Source organism: Lutra lutra, chromosome 9, assembly GCF_902655055.1.
Source record: "Lutra lutra chromosome 9, mLutLut1.2, whole genome shotgun sequence".
NCBI lineage: Eukaryota > Metazoa > Chordata > Mammalia > Carnivora > Mustelidae > Lutra > Lutra lutra.
This window is the reverse complement of record NC_062286.1, coordinates 31872148-31889515: the sequence shown is the minus strand read 5'-3', so window position 1 is coordinate 31889515 and position 17368 is coordinate 31872148. Positions and strand designations below refer to the sequence as shown.

Genomic DNA, 17368 nt, shown 5'->3' with positions numbered 1-17368 from the left:
TATTGAGAGTGCAAACCATGAGAAATTAAAATTTTAAAATTTCTGTTTACAAGCATGGAGGTTCCTCAAAAAGTTGAAAATAGAGCTGTCCTGTAACCTAGCAATTGCACTATTGGGTATTTACCCTAAAGATACAAATGTAGTGATCTGAAGGGGCATGTGCACCCGAATGTTTATAGCAGCAGTGTCTACAATAGCCAAACTATGGAAAGAACCTAGATGTCCCTCAACAGATGAATGGATAAAGAAGATGTGGTATAGATATAGATATACAATGGAATACTATGCAGCCATCAAAAAATGAAATCTTGCCATTTGCAATGACATGGTTGGAACTAGAGGGTATTATGCTGAGCAAAATAAGTCAATCAGAGAAAGACATTATCATATTATCTCCCTTATATGAGGAATTTGAGAGGCAACATGGGGAGTTTGGGTGTAGGGAAGGAAAAATGAAACAAGATGGGATCAGAAGGGAGGCAAACCGTAAGAGACTCTTAATCTCAGAAAACAAACTGAAGGTTGCCGGGGGGAGGGGGCTAGAGAGAGGGTGGTTGAGTTATGGACATTGGGGAGGGTATGTGCTATATGTTAATTTAAAAAAAAACAAACTTCTGTTTACAAAAAGACACTATAAAGTTATGAGAAACATGAAAGAATGAATTTGAACTTTTTGCCTCACTCCATATACAAACATAAAATGGATCTAATGTAAGAGCTAAAATTATAAAACTCTTAGAAGAAGGCATGGCTTAATCTTCAAAACCTTGGCTTTGGCAAAGCATTCTTAGATACGACACCCAAAGCATGAGCTACAAAACAAAAAATACGTAATTCAGATTTGGGTGCTGATAGGAGGGAGGGAGGTGTTGTTAAAGAGCAACAAGAAAGGGGCACCTGGCTGAGTGGAGCGTGAGACTCAGGTTTTGAGTTTGAGCCTCACGTTGGGTGTAGAGATTGCTTTAAAAAAATAAAATCTTAAAAAAGTTTTTTTTTGGGACGCCTGGGTGGCTCAGTGGGTTAAGCCGCTGCCTTCGGCTCAGGTCATGATCTCAGGGTCCTGGGATCGAGTCCCGCATCGGGCTCTCTGCTCAGCAGGGAGCCTGCTTCCCTCTCTCTCTCTCTCTCTCTGCCTGCCTCTCTGTCTACTTGTGATCTCTCTCTGTCAAATAAATAAAATCTTTAAAAAAAAAAAAAGTTTTTTTAAAAAAAAAAGGCAATCTCAGATCCCTGATGCATAGTTTACATCAGTGTCGATGGCCAGATTGCGATATTGCATTATATTGTACTACTGCAAAATGTTACCATGATGGGAAACTAAGTAGTGTGCACACATGAAACTACATGTGAATCTAAATTATCTCAAAAATACATATTTATACAATGAAATGTTATAGAGTTTAGAATAAATGAATGGAAGAAACCATATTAATTCAAATGGATAAATCTTGGACACAACTTTGAATGTAAAGTGCAAATTGCAAGAATAAATACATTATGGTATTTATATAAAGTTTGAAAACATTGCCTTATTTCTTGATACATGTGTAATTATATAAAAACATACATGGAAATGATAAAATTCAAATTCAGGACAGTGATTTCCTTTGGGGATCAGTAAGGGAGGAGATAAGCTTGTGAAAGGGGGCTCAGGAAGATCAATTACCACGATGGTGTCTTACATTTTTTTTTTTTTTTAAAGCTGAAACAAGTTTATAAGATTAAGTTGAACTATTTTGAGCCACATGGTGAATATAGTTATGTTAGGTTTTTCTCTGTATTTTTCTATGTGTTTGGAATATTCTACATTTTTAATCATTAATACACAATTACATATATTGATAATCAGATTTTTATGAATCTTTTAAGTATTGATTTTAACCTATAAACTAATCATAAAATCTGTTAACTTATACAAGGATTCTTAGAAGTGCTTGCAATTCTATGTATTTATCCTCAAGAATAAAACTGTGATGAAAGGTTGGATTCCTAGTTAGTAGTTAGTTTTTTTCTCTGTTGAAACGTGCTATTTTAGAATGATAATACTGGGGACCTTTTATTCACTGCTTACTATGTACATGCATAGTAAGCATTTTGCTTATGATACCTCATTTAATTCCTAAAACAACCCCTTGAAAGTAGGTACTATCCATTTTTCAATGAAGAAACTGGCTTAGTTTATTAAAGCTCACACAGCTAATAAGTAGTATAATCAGAATGGGAATTTGGGTCTCTGTGACTCTAAAGTTATGCTCTTAAGCCACTTTGCTGTATAGCCTTTACTTTTTGCATGTAGTTGTCCTAAAAATTCTGTAGTAAATTAGAGTTCATTGAAAGAGGGGGAGGACAAACATTATTTGCTGTTCCAGATGATTTCTAGAGTTCAAGAGACCCGTGATAAAAGCATCAGATCACATTTTTATTTCTCTGTCCCATCTATTCTGCTCATACCTGACTCCCTTCTGTTATTATTTTTGGAACCTTACCATCCATTCTTGTAAAATCTGGAGTGGACTGCAATTTCTAGTGTTATTATCATGGAAATTTTTAGTTGGGAAAGTAGTTGAAGGAGTTGAAATTGGGAAATGAATCAGGAGTCAGTTCAAGGAATTTAGGATGACTTAGAACTTTATATGCCATATTGTATTTCACAAAGACTAGAACTCAGGTCTTCTGATTTCTGATCTTGTATTGTTATTATTCAGTCTTTCCTTAAGAAAAAAATCTAAGAAACTACATTAAGGGTAATGAACATAAACATCATTTGAGCTGTCAGTCCCTCTTTTTTCTGTACTCCTCCACTAGATGTCCTCTTCCTCTTTCTAGAATTCCCCATCCTAGAAATGAGCTCTAGCTAGAATCTAGAGCGCAATTTTCATAAGTTTGTTTTGTTAGTTTTTTAACAAGGAATAGGGCAGAGGATGGCTCCTTCTAAAATCAAGACACCGATTCTCTTTTTCCTCAGGAATCATCAAAGCCCATAGATTGTACTCTTTTAGACCTAACCATTCAAATTGTTTAGTTCATTTATGATTGATGATAGTAGAATTTTTGGCAACTTGGATAAACTCTTGTTTAATTGCTTGTGAAAACTATAACAATTTTAGATGATACAGACTGCTACCTTTGGCTTGAAGAATGTGAAAGTAAAAGTCTACCCATAAGAAATAACCATGAGAAAATAAATGTCGGATGCCCCTATTCCAAAGGTTTATACTTTACCTCATTGTTGATACCTGTATTGTTGTTCCAGCTAAACTTTGTTTTCCAGAACCAAAGTCTTGCCTTTCTTATGACCACTTTTGTTGATAATGCTCTACTAGAATCCTTTGAGGAGAGGTGTCATAACCTATAAGGATATCATTATTCATCAGAAAGAACTGATTTACTTATCTCTTCTGGAGAATATTAAACTTATCCTTAATTAAAATCATAATGGAAAGCCATGTAATTTTGCTTGAGGCTTAAAAAGAAGCACATAACTGTGCTAGCTTGGATGTGCCTATAGTTTAATCTTTCTTTATTTCTGGTGGTAAGTTATTTAAGTTTTAACTTGGAGAAAGATTATCTATGTTTTACATTATTTTCTAAGGAACTGGCATTTGATCCATACGAATCATACGCTCGAGATATCTTACGGCCTGGTTTTCACGATCGTTTCCTCAGTCAGTTATCGAAGCCTGGAGCAGCACTCTATTTACAGGTACAGTAATTTTTAAATCAAGATATATGATGTCTGAAAAGTAAACTTAAAAAAAAATTAATTACTTTGTTTTTTAGTCAATAGGCGAAGGCTTCAAAGAAGCTGTTCAGTATGTTTTACCCAGGCTACTTCTAGCCCCTGTTTACCACTGTCTGCATTACTTTGAACTTTTGAAGGTAAGAAAACTCTTACTGCTATTTATAAAACATTCAGATATGATGCAACTTTTTTTTACCAATTTAGTTGTGCGTTATTATGTTAGCACCCAAGAACACTAATCTATATCTAGTTGTTTTTTCTCATTAAGAATAAAATGTAAATGAGTCTGCAAAAGAGTGCCATATTTTCTCTAGTTTTACTAGTGATTTTTAGAGCAATTATCAGATATTTTTATCTTGTGTCCTTTTGCTTACGTAGCCAATTGTTTAGAAACAATCTTGGGTTTCTGCATCTGTATCTCCATTTGCAGACCTCAGCAGATTGATTCAGGCACTTAGCTAAGGGACCCAATGTAGAGAGAAGACCAAAGTAATGGAGAATATTAATCACCTAATTTTCATCGCTCAAGTTTATAACTATCTCTATACAACAGCTTCACATTACCTTAGAAACAGTGAATTATGTATAATCCCAGTAAAAATTCCTTCAGTCACAGTTCAAAATAAACAATTTAAGAAGCACTGTCTGAAAGGAAAGGATTTTGAGTTTTTTCCCCCTCTTCCTTTTACACACTGAAATTAAGGAAAAAGGGACACTTAGCCTGTATAAGTTATAATTCACTGGTATAGCTCAAAGTGATTTACTTTTCCGGTGTCTGGGTGGCTCAGTCGTTAAGCACCCGCCTTTGGCTCAGGTCATGATCCCAGGGTCCTGGAATCGAGCCCTGTGTTGGGCTCCCTTCTCAATGGGAAGTCTGCTTCTCCTTCTCCCACTCCCCTTGCTTGTGTTCCTTCTCTTGCTGTGTCTCTTGTCTGTCAAATAAATAAAAAAAGAAAAAAAAGTCATTTACTTTTAAACTTCTTATGTAAACATCTAATAATATCTTCTTTGGATTATGGATAATATGTCCTAAAAAACATCAGGGTTTTTTTTCAAAAATTTAAAATAAAGGATGAAATAATAGAGATACTCTGTTTACCCTTAATGGACTAGCCCCAAAGAGACAAAATAAGACATGGGTTAATATTATTATTTCTTTAGCTTTTAAAAGAATGTTTGCTTCATTAAAGAAAAATTGTATTTAATATCATGATTTTGTTATAGAAAACTTATTAGTAGAAATTATATTTACAGTTTGCAGAAGTACATGCTGAAATGGGCTCTCTATAATGAATCAGTGAATGATGTCCCACTCTTTTTATATTGTAGTGATTTGGACCTTAGTTAGATTCTCAAGTAGGAATGTTTGAACTAGAGAAGAATCAAGGGAGTAAAGGATTTAATCACCAAGCAGAATTACAGAGCTCTTAACTCTCCATTCTAGACTGAAAACAGCATACCATTTAAGGTCTTTGGTAATATAGAATGTTATTTTAAGAGGATAATCAAGAGGAAGCATTTGTTATACAAAACCATTCTTTACAAAGAATTCATTCTGACAAACCATAGTCCTAACAGGATATTTGCAAATAAGTTTGTTACATAGAATCCTTGTTCGTAATAGTTTATGTGATAATGGGATTTTAACCTGAGACTGTAATGAAATTCTGAAGCATTAAACGCAGAAGCATTTTTTAATTTATAAATAAGAACAAGAAGCTCTGATGAAGGTTGAAAAGGCTGTAAAATCTAATCATCTTAATGATATAAGTAATTATTTACTCCCCCAAGTACAGGCAATTAAAAATGTTTTAAATTGTTAAGTTGTGGGCGCCTGGGTGGCTCAGTGGTTTAAGCCGCTGCCTTCAGCTCAGGTCATGATCTCAGGGTCCTGGGATCGAGTCCACATCGGGCTCTCTGCTCAGCAGGGAGCCTGCTTCCCTCCCTCTCTCTGCCTGCCTCTCTGTCTACTTGTGATCTCTCTCTGTCAAATAAATAAATAAAGTCTTTTAAAAAAATAAAAATAAAATAAATTGTTAAGTTGTGATAATAGAATTTTTAAATTAAGACATCATTCAGAAATTTAAAAGATTTCTACTGGTTTAAGCATATGTGTCCCTAGTTCATCTTACTGCCTAAGGTTCCACTGCAGAATTGCAGTATATTGAGTGGGAAACTTTGCCTAGTTAATCCCATGGACTGTGATCCCTCCTTTTTATTCTGCATCCCATCAGTACTAATGTATTATTTGTACTTATTTTCAATTTCTATTTGTTGGTATGTTGCTTAATTAAATATTTTCATTGAGCAATATTTTCAAGGAATATTCTTTGAGATGCTAGTCCCATGAGATATTCTAAATAAAAAGTTGTGGGGGAGGGATGTGCAGTGGTCAGATATGTTGGAGAAAGACTACATCCTTAATTATATACTCCTAGAAATTTTCAAAATATGTTAGAATATTTAGACTTTGTAAAATTGTGAAATGAAGCAATCTAATGGTTTTCTAGAGTTTTCCAAATTAGATAAACCATGAAACCCTTCTATATTTTTGTTTTATATTTGTTGAAGTATAACTAACACGCAGTGTTGTATTAGTTTCGGGTGTATATTGTAATGATTCAGTGCTTCTGTACATTACTTAGTGCTCCTCGAGATAGGTGTACTCTTAATCCCCTTAAACTACTTCAGGGGATTCTCACCTACCTTCCCTATGGCAACCATCAGTTTGTTCTCTGTATTTAAATTTGGTTTTTTGTTTGTCCTCTTTTTTCTTTGTTGTTCATTTATTTTTTTCTTAAATTCCACATATGAGTGAAATCATGTGGTATTGGTCTTTCTCTCATTGACTTATTTCATCTAGCATTACATTGCAGGTCCATCCATATTGTTACAAATGGCAAAATCTCGTTCTTTTTTATGAATGGATAATATTCCATTGTATATGTATACCACATCTTCTTTATTCATCTATTGGTGGACACTTGGGCTGCTTCCATAATTTGGCTATGGTAAATAATGCTGTAATAAATGGAGTGTGTATATCTTTTCAAATTAGTGTTTTTATGTTCCTTAGGTAAATACCCAGTAGCGGAATTACAGGATCATATTTTTAATTTTTTGAGGAACCTCCATACTATTTTTCGTAGTGTCTGACCAATTTACATTCCCACCAACAGCGCATGAGGGTTCCTTTTCCTCCACATTCTCACCAGCACTTGTTATTTCTTGTGTTTTTTATTTTAGCCACTTTGATTAAGTGGAAGGTGATATCTCATTGTAGTTTTGATTTGTGTTTCCCTGATGATTAGTGATGTTGAGCATCTTTTCATGTGCTCTGTTGGACATCTGTATATCGTCTTTGGAGAAATGTCTATTCAAGTCCTCTACCCATTTTTTAATTGGATTACTTGTGGGTTTTGGCATTGAGTTGTATATGGGTTTTTTTGTTTTTGTTTTTTTAAAAGATTTTATTTGTCAGAAAGAGAGAGCACAAGCGGGGGGGGGGGGGGTAGTAGGCAGAGGCAGAGGGAGAAAAAGGTTCCCCACTGAGCAAGGAGCCCAATACAGGACTTGATTCCAGGACCCTGGGGTCATGACTTGAGCCAAAGGTAGATGCTTAACTGACTGAGCCACCCAGGGGTCCCTAAGTTTGTTTATTCTATATCATGGGTAGTAACCTCTTATTGGATCTATCATTTGCAAATATCTCCCATGCAATAGGGAGCCTTCTTATTTTTCTTGTTTGTTTCCTTCACTTTGCAAAAGCTTTTTATTTTGGTATAGACCCAAAGTTTAATTTTGCTTATTTTCCTTGCCTGAGGAGATATGTCTAGAAAAATGTTTCTATAGCCAATATCAAAGAAATGAATGCCTTTGAAGAAAATGTTTTCTTCTGGGAGTTTTATGGTTTCAGGTCACACATTTAGGTCTTTCATCCGTTTGGAGTTTATTTTTATGTATGGTGCAAGAAAGTGGTCCAGTTTCATTCTTTTGTATATAGCTGTCCAGTGTTCCCAGCACCACTTGTTGAAGAGAATGTCTTTTACCCATTGCATAGTCTTGCTTTCTTTGTTGCAGATTAAATGACCATATAAGTGGGGTTTATTTCTGGGGTCTCTATTTAGTTCTTTTGATCTATGTGTCTGTTTTTGTGCCAGTGCCATACTGTTTTGATTACTATAGCTTTATATCGGGGATTCTGATACATCCAGCTTTGTTGCTCTATCTCAAGATTGCTTTGGCTATTCAGTTTCTTGTGTAGTTTCATTCAAATTTTAGTATTATTTATCTAGTTCCATAAAAAATGTTAGTGTTTTGATAGGGATTATGTTAAATCTGTAGATTGCTTTGGGTAGTATGGACATTTTAACAGTATTGATTTTTCTAATCCATGAGTGTGGAATATTTATGTCTTTCCATTTGTTTGTGTCCTCTGAGTGTCTTTTATCAGTGTTTTATAGTTTTTGGAGTACAGGTCTTTCACCTCCTGGGTTTAATTTATTTCTAGGTACTTTGTTATTTTTGGTGCAATTGTAAATTGGATTGTTTTCTTACATTGTCTTTCTGCTACTTCATTGCTAACATATAAAAATGTAACAGATTTCTCTATATTAATTGTGTATCCTGAGACCTTACTGAATTCATTTACCAGTTCTAGTAGGTTTTGGTTTTTGTTTCGTTTTGTTTTGGTGGAGTTGCAGGCATAAAAGCTTTTTAAAACAATACATTTCTGGGGCATTTGGGTGGCGCAGTCAGTTAAGCATCCAACTTATGGTTTTGGTTCAGGTGTGATCTCAGGGTCGTGAGATTGGCCTGGTGTCAGGCTCTACATCCAGTGTAAAGTCTGCTTGGGAGTCTCTCTCCCTCTCCCTCTACCCCTACTCTATCCCTGTATGTGTGCTTGCTCGTTCTCTCCCTCTCTCTCTCTCTCTCTTTCAAATAAATAAGTAAATCTTTAAAACATAATACATTTCTGGAAGTTACTTTGTTCCCTACATTTCACTAACACTAACACTGCCTTAGTCCAGCCTCGCCCCCTGCCCCCCCGCCCCCCCACCCCCTCGCATGTCTTGCTGGGACTACTATAGTGGCTTCCTATATGGCCTTTATGCCTCATGGAACCTTTAGTTTAAAAAGTGCAGTTGGTTCCCTATCAGCTTCGACCCAAAGTCTAAATTCTTTAGCCTCTTTCTAGCTCATCTCAATACCTAGTCTTTCCCACCTTGTGCTTTACCCATAAGAGAATTTTTAGCAGCCCTGGATATATATCAGACCTGTTCAGAATTCCACTTTGCTTTAGTTCCTGTTTCCTGGACTTTTTCTTCTATTTCTGCCATCCCCTTTCATCTGAGAAATTCCTACTTGTCAAAGAGTTTGTTCAAATCTTGGTTTCTCTGTCAAGTTTCCCTTGGTTCCCTAGGCTGATCCTTTTACTGAGTTCCCTCTCATCATACTTCCTCATAGAACTTGTCCCATTTTTGTCTACCTTGCTTTAGACTGTGCTCCACACAGAGTGAATGTGAGCCCTGAGTAGCTTTGAATTCTCATGCCTAGTAGTGTCTGGCACTTAGACAATAAATACTTGTTAAAAAATAATGGCAAAAATCGGGGCGCCTGGGTGGCTCAGTGGGTTAAGCCGCTGCCTTCGGCTCAGGTCGTGATCTCGGAGTCCTGGGATCGAGCCCCGCATCAGGCTCTCTGCTCTCTCGGGGAGCCTGCTTCCTCCTCTCTCTCTGCCTGCCTCTCTGCCTGCTTGTGATCTCTCTGTCAAATTTAAAAAAAAATAATAATAATGGCAAAAATAATAATTTTCTTAGAATTCCTATAAATGTCTTACATTTTCAAAGAAGCTTGACTATAAATTGTATATAATTAAACCAATTTCGGAAACTTAGAATTTTTTAATAAGGTTCATTTATTTATTAATATTTTTATTTATTTGTTTATTTATTTATTTATTTATTAGAGATTGAGCTCACGAGCAGGGGCAAGGAGTAGACTGAGAAGGAGAGAATCTGGGACCCCTGTGTGGCACAGTTGGTTAAGCGTCCAACTCTTGGTTTTGGCTCAGGTTGTGATTTCATGGTGTTGAGATCAAGCCCCTCATCAGATTCCATGCTCAGCACAGTCTGCTAAAGTTTCTTACACTCTCTCACTCTTCCCCCCTCCCCTGCCCTATGCTTGCTCATGCGCACTCTCTGTAAAATAAATAAATCTTTTTAAAAAAATAAAAAGAGGAAGAAGAAAGAGAGAATCTCTAGCAACTCCCTACTGAGCACAGAGCCTGATGCAGGGCTCAATCCCATGACCCCAAGATCACGATCTGAGCCAAAATCAACAGTCGGACGCTTAATAGACTGAACCACGCCCTGGAAACTTAGAATTCTTTAAACTTTATAAGTTCAGAAAGTAAAAGTTTAGTTAAGTAATTAAGACTTGAGTACTACTGAAACTGAAAAATAATACTCTTTTTTCTATGTGAAGTTTGATTTGCTTTATTAAACAAATTTAGAGTTGTTACTTGGGACTGTGTAAATATGTTGACCATATAATCTAAGGAAAAGTAAGTTCCCCTCAATTAAAAAAAAAAAAGGGTTCAGATCTATACCGTTAAACGTACATTAGTATATTCATTTCCTAGGGCTGCCAGAGCAAAGTACCACAGACTGCGTGGCTTAAAAACAACAAAAATTTGTACTTTCACGGTTTTGGAGACTAGAAATCCAAAATTAGTGTGTCAGCAGAGCCACAGTCCCTTTAAAGACTTCAGAGCAGAATCCTGTCTCTTAGCTTCTGGTGGATCCTAGCAATCCTCGGTAGCTCTTGGCTTGTTGATGCCATCGCTTCATTCCTTCCCTCCATCTTCACGTGGCTTTCCTTGTAGCTCCACATTCTTCTTTTATCTCTGCATCCAAGTCTCCTCCTTTCTCCTACAAAGGTGCTGAGTCAACAAGTGTAGGGCCCACCCTAATCCAGTCTGACCTTATCTCAACCTGATTATATCTGAAAAGACCCAGTTTTCAAATAAGATCATATTGGCAGGTACCAGAGGTTAGGACTTGAATATAGTTCAACCCATTACAATTAGTTTTTGGTATGCTATAGAATTATATTCATTTTTGGTTTTCTGATTTTCCAGTATATAATGTCTTTCTTAAACCAATATATACATATATTGTCTTTATTAACCCAATTTAAGTATAATTTCATACTGATCGTAGACTTTAAAATTAATTTTAGTCACAAAAATCTAGTGAAAAGCCAACGGACTTGTGGCAGGATGGGCTATAGCCAGGTAAAAATGGACAGGAATTCAAAATTACTAACAATCATCTGAATAAGACTAAGTGTATATAACTGGGTTTGGGGTTATCATGTATGCTTTGTCTTAAATGAAAAAATAGAAAATTTAACACTTAAAATCTCTATACCTTTCTTAGGTTTTATTGGTAATAAAAAGTACAAGATTAGCAAAATAATTGAGAGAAAACATGTCCGGGTTTAATTTTAACACATCATAACAACCATGTGTTTTTAAGTAAGATTAAATTGAGGACCAACAGAATAGTAAGTATTGTAGTTGATGTTATTTCATTATAACATTGCAGTGTTTATCTTGGTCACAAGCTTTATTTTAGAAAATAAGAACACTAACAACCTTAATCTGAAGACTCATGTGGTTAGACTCTTTCTCTGTATTAAAATTTAAAATTTGGAGTGTCTTCCTGGCTCAGTTGGTAGAGCATGTGACTCTTGATCTTGGGATTATAAATTTGAGCCCCATGTTGGATGTAGAGATTAAAATAAAATATTTAAAAAGAAATTTTTAAAAATTTAATATTAAGGGCGCCTGGGTGGCTCAGTGGGTTAAAGCCTCTGCCTTCAGCTCTGGTCATGATCTCGGGGTCCTGAGATCGAGCCCCATGTCAGGCTCTCTGCTCGGTGGGGAACCTGCTTCCTACTCTCTCTCTCTGCCTGCCTCTCTGCCTGCTTGTGATTTCTGTCTGTCAAATAAATAAATAAAATCTTTAAAAAAAAATTTAACGTTAAATTTTCTAATATTCCTAGATTTTTGCATAGCAGACTGATTTGAAGATTGACCCTTTTCCCCTTAAGATCGCAAATATTACAAAAATTGTAGCCACAAATGTTTAAGTACTGGAATTGTGGGAAAGGATTACAGATAAAACCTTAGAACTGAATGGTACAGTGAGTGGAAAATTTAGGATAAAAAATTGAGAAATGTTAAAATTAAGAGATTTTTATCCCCCCAAAATAGTCTTTCTTAAAAAAAATGCTGAACAAGGGGCTCCTGGGTGGCTCAGTGGGTTAAAGCCTCTGCCTTCAGCTCAGGTCATGATCCCAGGGTCCTGGGATCGAGCCCTGCATTGGGCTCTCTGCTCAGTGGGGAGCCTGCTTCTCTTCCTCTCTCTCTTCCTGCCTCTCTGCCTACTTGTGATCCCTGTCTGTCAAATAACTAAATAAAATCTTAAAAAAAAAAAAAAAAGTGCTGAAGAAAAAAAAAAGAAAAAAAAAAGTGCTGGGTAGCTCAGATGGTTAAGCGTCTGCCTTCAGCTCAGGTCATGATCCTAGGATTCTGGGATTGAGCCCCATATCTGGCTCCCTGCTCGGTGGAAAACCTGCTTCTCCCTTTCCTTTTACGGATCCCCTTGCTTGTGCTCTGTCAAATAAAAAAAATTTTTTAATGCTACACAGAACAAATTGGAAGAGCGAAATATAAATTGTGCTACATCATACACTTTGAACACCCACTAGTGGCCTTCACATAGTGTGCCAAAAACTCTTTGTAAAGAAAGCTGCCCTGCAAACCCCGACTGCAAACCGGTTGTATACATTTGTTAATGCTTTGATTTGGTGCTTTTCCAGTTTGGGAGCTGGGCAATATCAAACATCTACACTAGGTCATTTTTTTATCTAATTTTTTTTTCATGTTTTGCATCTGGTTTAACTGCTCTATGCTTCAGACTTTTTTTTTTTTTAAGATTTTATTTATTTATTTGACAGACATAGCAAGAGCAGGAATACAAACAGAGGGAGTGGCAGAGGGAGAGAAGCAGGCTTCCCGCTGAGTAGGGAGCCCAGTGCGGCTCCATCCTAGGACCCTGGGATCATGACCTGAGTCGAAGGCAGATGCTTAAAGACTAAGCCACCCATGCGCCCCCACACTATTTTTTTGTACTGCCATGAGTTGATGACTTAATATCAGCAATAAGAGAAGACTTAGTGTAGATTCTGTCATAAAAAATAAGCCCAACGGAGGTCTCTTTAAGCTTCCATTCCATTGAACTAGATTTCTAAATTTGGAAATTCTTATCCAGAAACCGTGGACTTAGAGCAGTGAACTTAAATGGTATTCCATCTGACTGTAGACATCAAGTGTCTAAAGTTAAACATAAGATAGTATAATTCAGTAGCCATTGTAACAAGAAACAATAAACAGCTGACTGTTGTACTATTCTAATTAAAAATTTTAAATCAACTAAACTGTGAGGTGCATTTATAATTTTGGTAATCTTCTCTCTGCTAAAATCAGGGAGATGGTTTCTTTAAAGTATCTTATTTTCATAAATGAGTGTTATGTCTAACCCTTTTTAGGGTTGATATCCTATTTAAAGTTTCAGACTCCTTTCCACACTTCAGATTTTAACTTGCTTTTACATTATGCTTGCATTTTTCTGCCATTTTTTATTTCACTTCCCTTCCTTCTGGAGCTCCAGTTGCATGTGTGTTGAACTACTTTGTGTTGTCCCACAGATCTCTAAGACTGTTCATTCTTCTTTAATCTTATCCTTCCTTGTTCTTCAAATTAGTATTTTATTAATCTGTCAATTGAACTGTTATTATCTTGCTTACTATAGAATTTCCATTTGGATTTTGTTTTACAGTTTCCACAGACTCCCTATCTGTCCACTCAGTAAGACCATGTTTTCCTTTAATTCTTTGAATATGATCATAAAAGCCACTTTGAAGCCCTTCTTAAATTCAGCATCCGGGCCCACTTGGAGTTTCTATTAACTGACTTTTTTCCCCCTGAACATGGGTCACATTTCCCTGTTGTTTGCTCGTTAACAATTCTAGATTCTATTGTGTGGAGGATTGTTGGGTTTCTTGTTTTTGGAATATTGGTTTTTTACTTTAGTATGTAGTTAACTTTTCCTGGATTCATCTGCAAATTGATCTCTTCTGTATTATGAAGCAACTGATATCTCTCTTCACTTTCTAGGATTTCCATATGTAGCTTTTTTAGCTGATTCTCTTGGGTTTCCCTTACATGTGTGTGATTTGGCAGTCAGACAAGTACTTGGGCAGGGATTAGTTCAGATTTGGGGGCACAGTCTCTGTGGTTTCCTTATGCCCGGAGATTTCCCCCTTAATTTCCAGCTACTCTGTCAGCTTTAGGCTTTATCCCCTGGTGCTTGAAACCAGGAAGTCTTCAGCTTTCTGCTGCCTGAGCTTTGTACATTTGGGGACTAAACTCAGTTCTTAAAGAGCCTCAGAACTCATCCATTAGAGCTTTCACGAGTAGATTCTACTTTCACAAGTAGATTCCTCTTTGGTCTCTGCCTGCTCTTTTGCCTCCTGTGGGTGTTCCCGTGCATCAGCCAGGTACTTGGAGAGAGTTTATTTTCAGATTTTGGATTTCAGTGCTTCTGCAGTTCATTCATTTCCAGATTTCCCCCTTAAATTTCCTCCTAAACTGTCCTCTTTGATCTCTAGCCTATAGAGGCTCTCTTCCTCTCACTCTTCCCCACTGTGTTGCCCTGAGAGGTTAGGGAAAGCCTTAATCTTGCAAGTGTATACACTTGGGAGTTGTAGCTTTTCAAGAGTAATTGCTGCTGGTGGTTTATGCTTTCTTCGAGATGTTTCCCAGTGCCTGCAAATAGTTATTTTTACATTTTGTCCAGATTATATAATTGTTACCTTTGGGAGGGCTCTCAAGACTTCTTAACTTCACTGCCATTACTGGAAATTCTTGCATTTTTATAAAGCTTTTCTGCAGTATTGGTTATGACTGTGATGTTTACAGCAGTAGGAGGGGAAACAGTGAAGGGAGAGTATTTGCTAATTTCATTCCAAATGGCACTTGATGGGCTTTCCCCTGTAGATATGCCCTTTTGAGTTTTTTTTTCCCACTCGGCTGCTATTAATACTCTAAATATACAAGGGACCGTACTTAATTATCTAAATATATTTGTGACTTTCCTCAAAAACTGAGAATTTTGCATTTCTTTCCTAACAGTGAAACATGTAACATGTTACAATTTATATTTTAAGATTTCATTTTTATATTGGCTAATTTAATATACTGGCTAATTTTAATAAAGGTATTATATGATTTACAATAATGGAAAAGCTGTACTATTTGTACTATAAGTTTATACTGTTTATACTACGAATTTACACTATTTATTCCATTTCCCTTGGGGGAAAATGAGGGTTTAGGCTGATTAAGTAAAAGAAGATCAAATTTTGTTAATATCATTAACATCACTTACTGGTTGAAATTTTGTGTATTTTAAGAAAATTATCTGTATATATAAAATCAGTACTGATAAAACAACTTTTGAGAGGAAAGGAACTGATTATGAAGTGTACTTTTTAACTTAAGTAGCATGAGTAATTGAAGTCTGCAGACAATTTCTAAATCTCATTTTAGTTATGAATTGCATCTTTTTCCACCCATACTTTCTAGTTGTGCTGCTACTGTAAAAGAATAGTTGAGGATTATTGCCTTTCTTGTGTTCAGCCTTTAAAGGGGTGTGTAAATTATGAGATAGCAAAGAGTCAGGAGCAGTTGGCTTAATTCGTTGGTTTCTGGAATAATTTGGGTAGTATTCCATACATTTGTTTACAGGACTAGTAAATTAAATTTACCAGTTGACCATGTATTTTCCACTTTGTAATCTGTTCTTAGCATCTTATCAGTGAGTATATAGGTAACCATTCCATGGTCAAAACATGATCCCCATCTTTGCTTGTGTTTTCCCATTCTGTGATAAGCTCTTTATACACACACACACACACACACACACACACACACACACACACACACACAATATTTAAAATAAAAATAAATGTTTATTCCATGTCTCAAACATTAGACAATTATATATTTCTTGACTATATATTTTTGTCATCCTGTGCATTGCAATGTACCTATTTGAATGGAATAGATTTTATTTGTTAAGTATTTTTTTAATAGGCATTTCTAAGTTATATCAATTTTTTAGGTAGTATATTGAAAAGGTTCTTGAACTGAGAAATCCTGGGTCTTGCCTGTCTCCACCATCAAGTGCATGGCAGTTTCTTCATTTTACAGAATCTCATGTTGGAAAAATTAATTTCTAGAAATAAAAACATGAATTCAAAGGTTTTGTGTTTTTTAAACAAAAGGAAGCCCTTATATGTTGTGAATTAGGTGAACTCTTTGCCACTGCTTTGTTTCTATAGCAACAACGAGCCACCGCTTTCATGGTAGTTAGCTTCAATTATTCAGCACCAGTGCCTGGTTTATATCAGCTATGTTAAGCAAAAGTGCTTATGAGAAAGGTCTTTAATTACATTGAAATTTACTTTAGATGCTCAGGTAATGCTATGAAGGTAAAAATTGCATTTAAAAATTACTCCATTAGTAAAGTCTTAGGGTTTGACATAGACTTTGGGTTTGTGGGTTTAAAATGTATTAACAATACTTTCGAGATACTGGTATATTCTATATGTGAAATGTTATAGTTAAATAGTAGATAAACGACCAAAAGCTTGAAACATTTTTAGAATAGAAAATCAAACGCTATCTCAGTGGATTGGTTACTTTCATGCTCTTTTTACGTGTGCTAAAACTGTATGTTTTTGTGTGACTTTAGGTATGTTTGCCTGAATTAATATAAAAAAATAAAAGGATAGAATATGAAGGATTCAGTATTCTGCTACCTCTTGGTGCCAGCTTATTAAGACTAAAAACTTACCTTATGTTCTACTGACTCGAATGTTGGAGGAATTACATTCTCAAAGAACTCAGTGAAATAGTTTTTAGTGGTGCTTTTGGTACACCACATACAATTTTGCCCTTTCTTAATGGACATTGCTTTCAGTGTGAGATTGCTGCGTTGGAAGCCTAAACTCAGTAAGGTTAATGGTTATGTTTTGTCACCCAAAATTCTGCCATATGAGATGCAAGTAGTTCCAGAATGATAGGAATGGAGAGTGTTTTGAGAGAATGCCCAAAGCCCAGCCTTCAGCCTACCCGTAATATCCATTAAGTAAAAACCTAATAGCTTCCTTTTTATGAACAGTTGGCCATTGACTTCCTTTAATCTAGCTGGCCATAGTGAAGAGCAAAACTATGAGTAAATGATATCTCATATTTTTTATATATATATAAAAGTTTTTTTATCCTTTGGGAAAAAAAATATTTTTCCCCCTTTCTGGGAGATTATCATGAAACACAGTTAACAGTTGAGACTAAAAAGTGCAGATGGTCCCTTTTGTTGAAAGTATGGTGAGGTTTTAGTATCCAAAATTTGGATGATAAAACTGAGCATTAAATAGACATCACAATATGGTATTTACTTCTTCTGGAATACCTGAGTGTTTATGATATTT

At 35.8% G+C, this 17368-nt stretch overlaps 1 protein-coding gene across 1 annotated transcript in view; it reads left to right on the top strand.

The window, feature by feature from the left end:
* Positions 1-17368, top strand: part of SOS1 (SOS Ras/Rac guanine nucleotide exchange factor 1) — a 147465-nt gene that overhangs the window by 84146 nt on the left and 45951 nt on the right. The window contains 2 exon segments of the mRNA XM_047746769.1: positions 3593-3703; positions 3781-3879. Coding sequence (XP_047602725.1) covers positions 3593-3703; positions 3781-3879 — 210 coding nt within the window.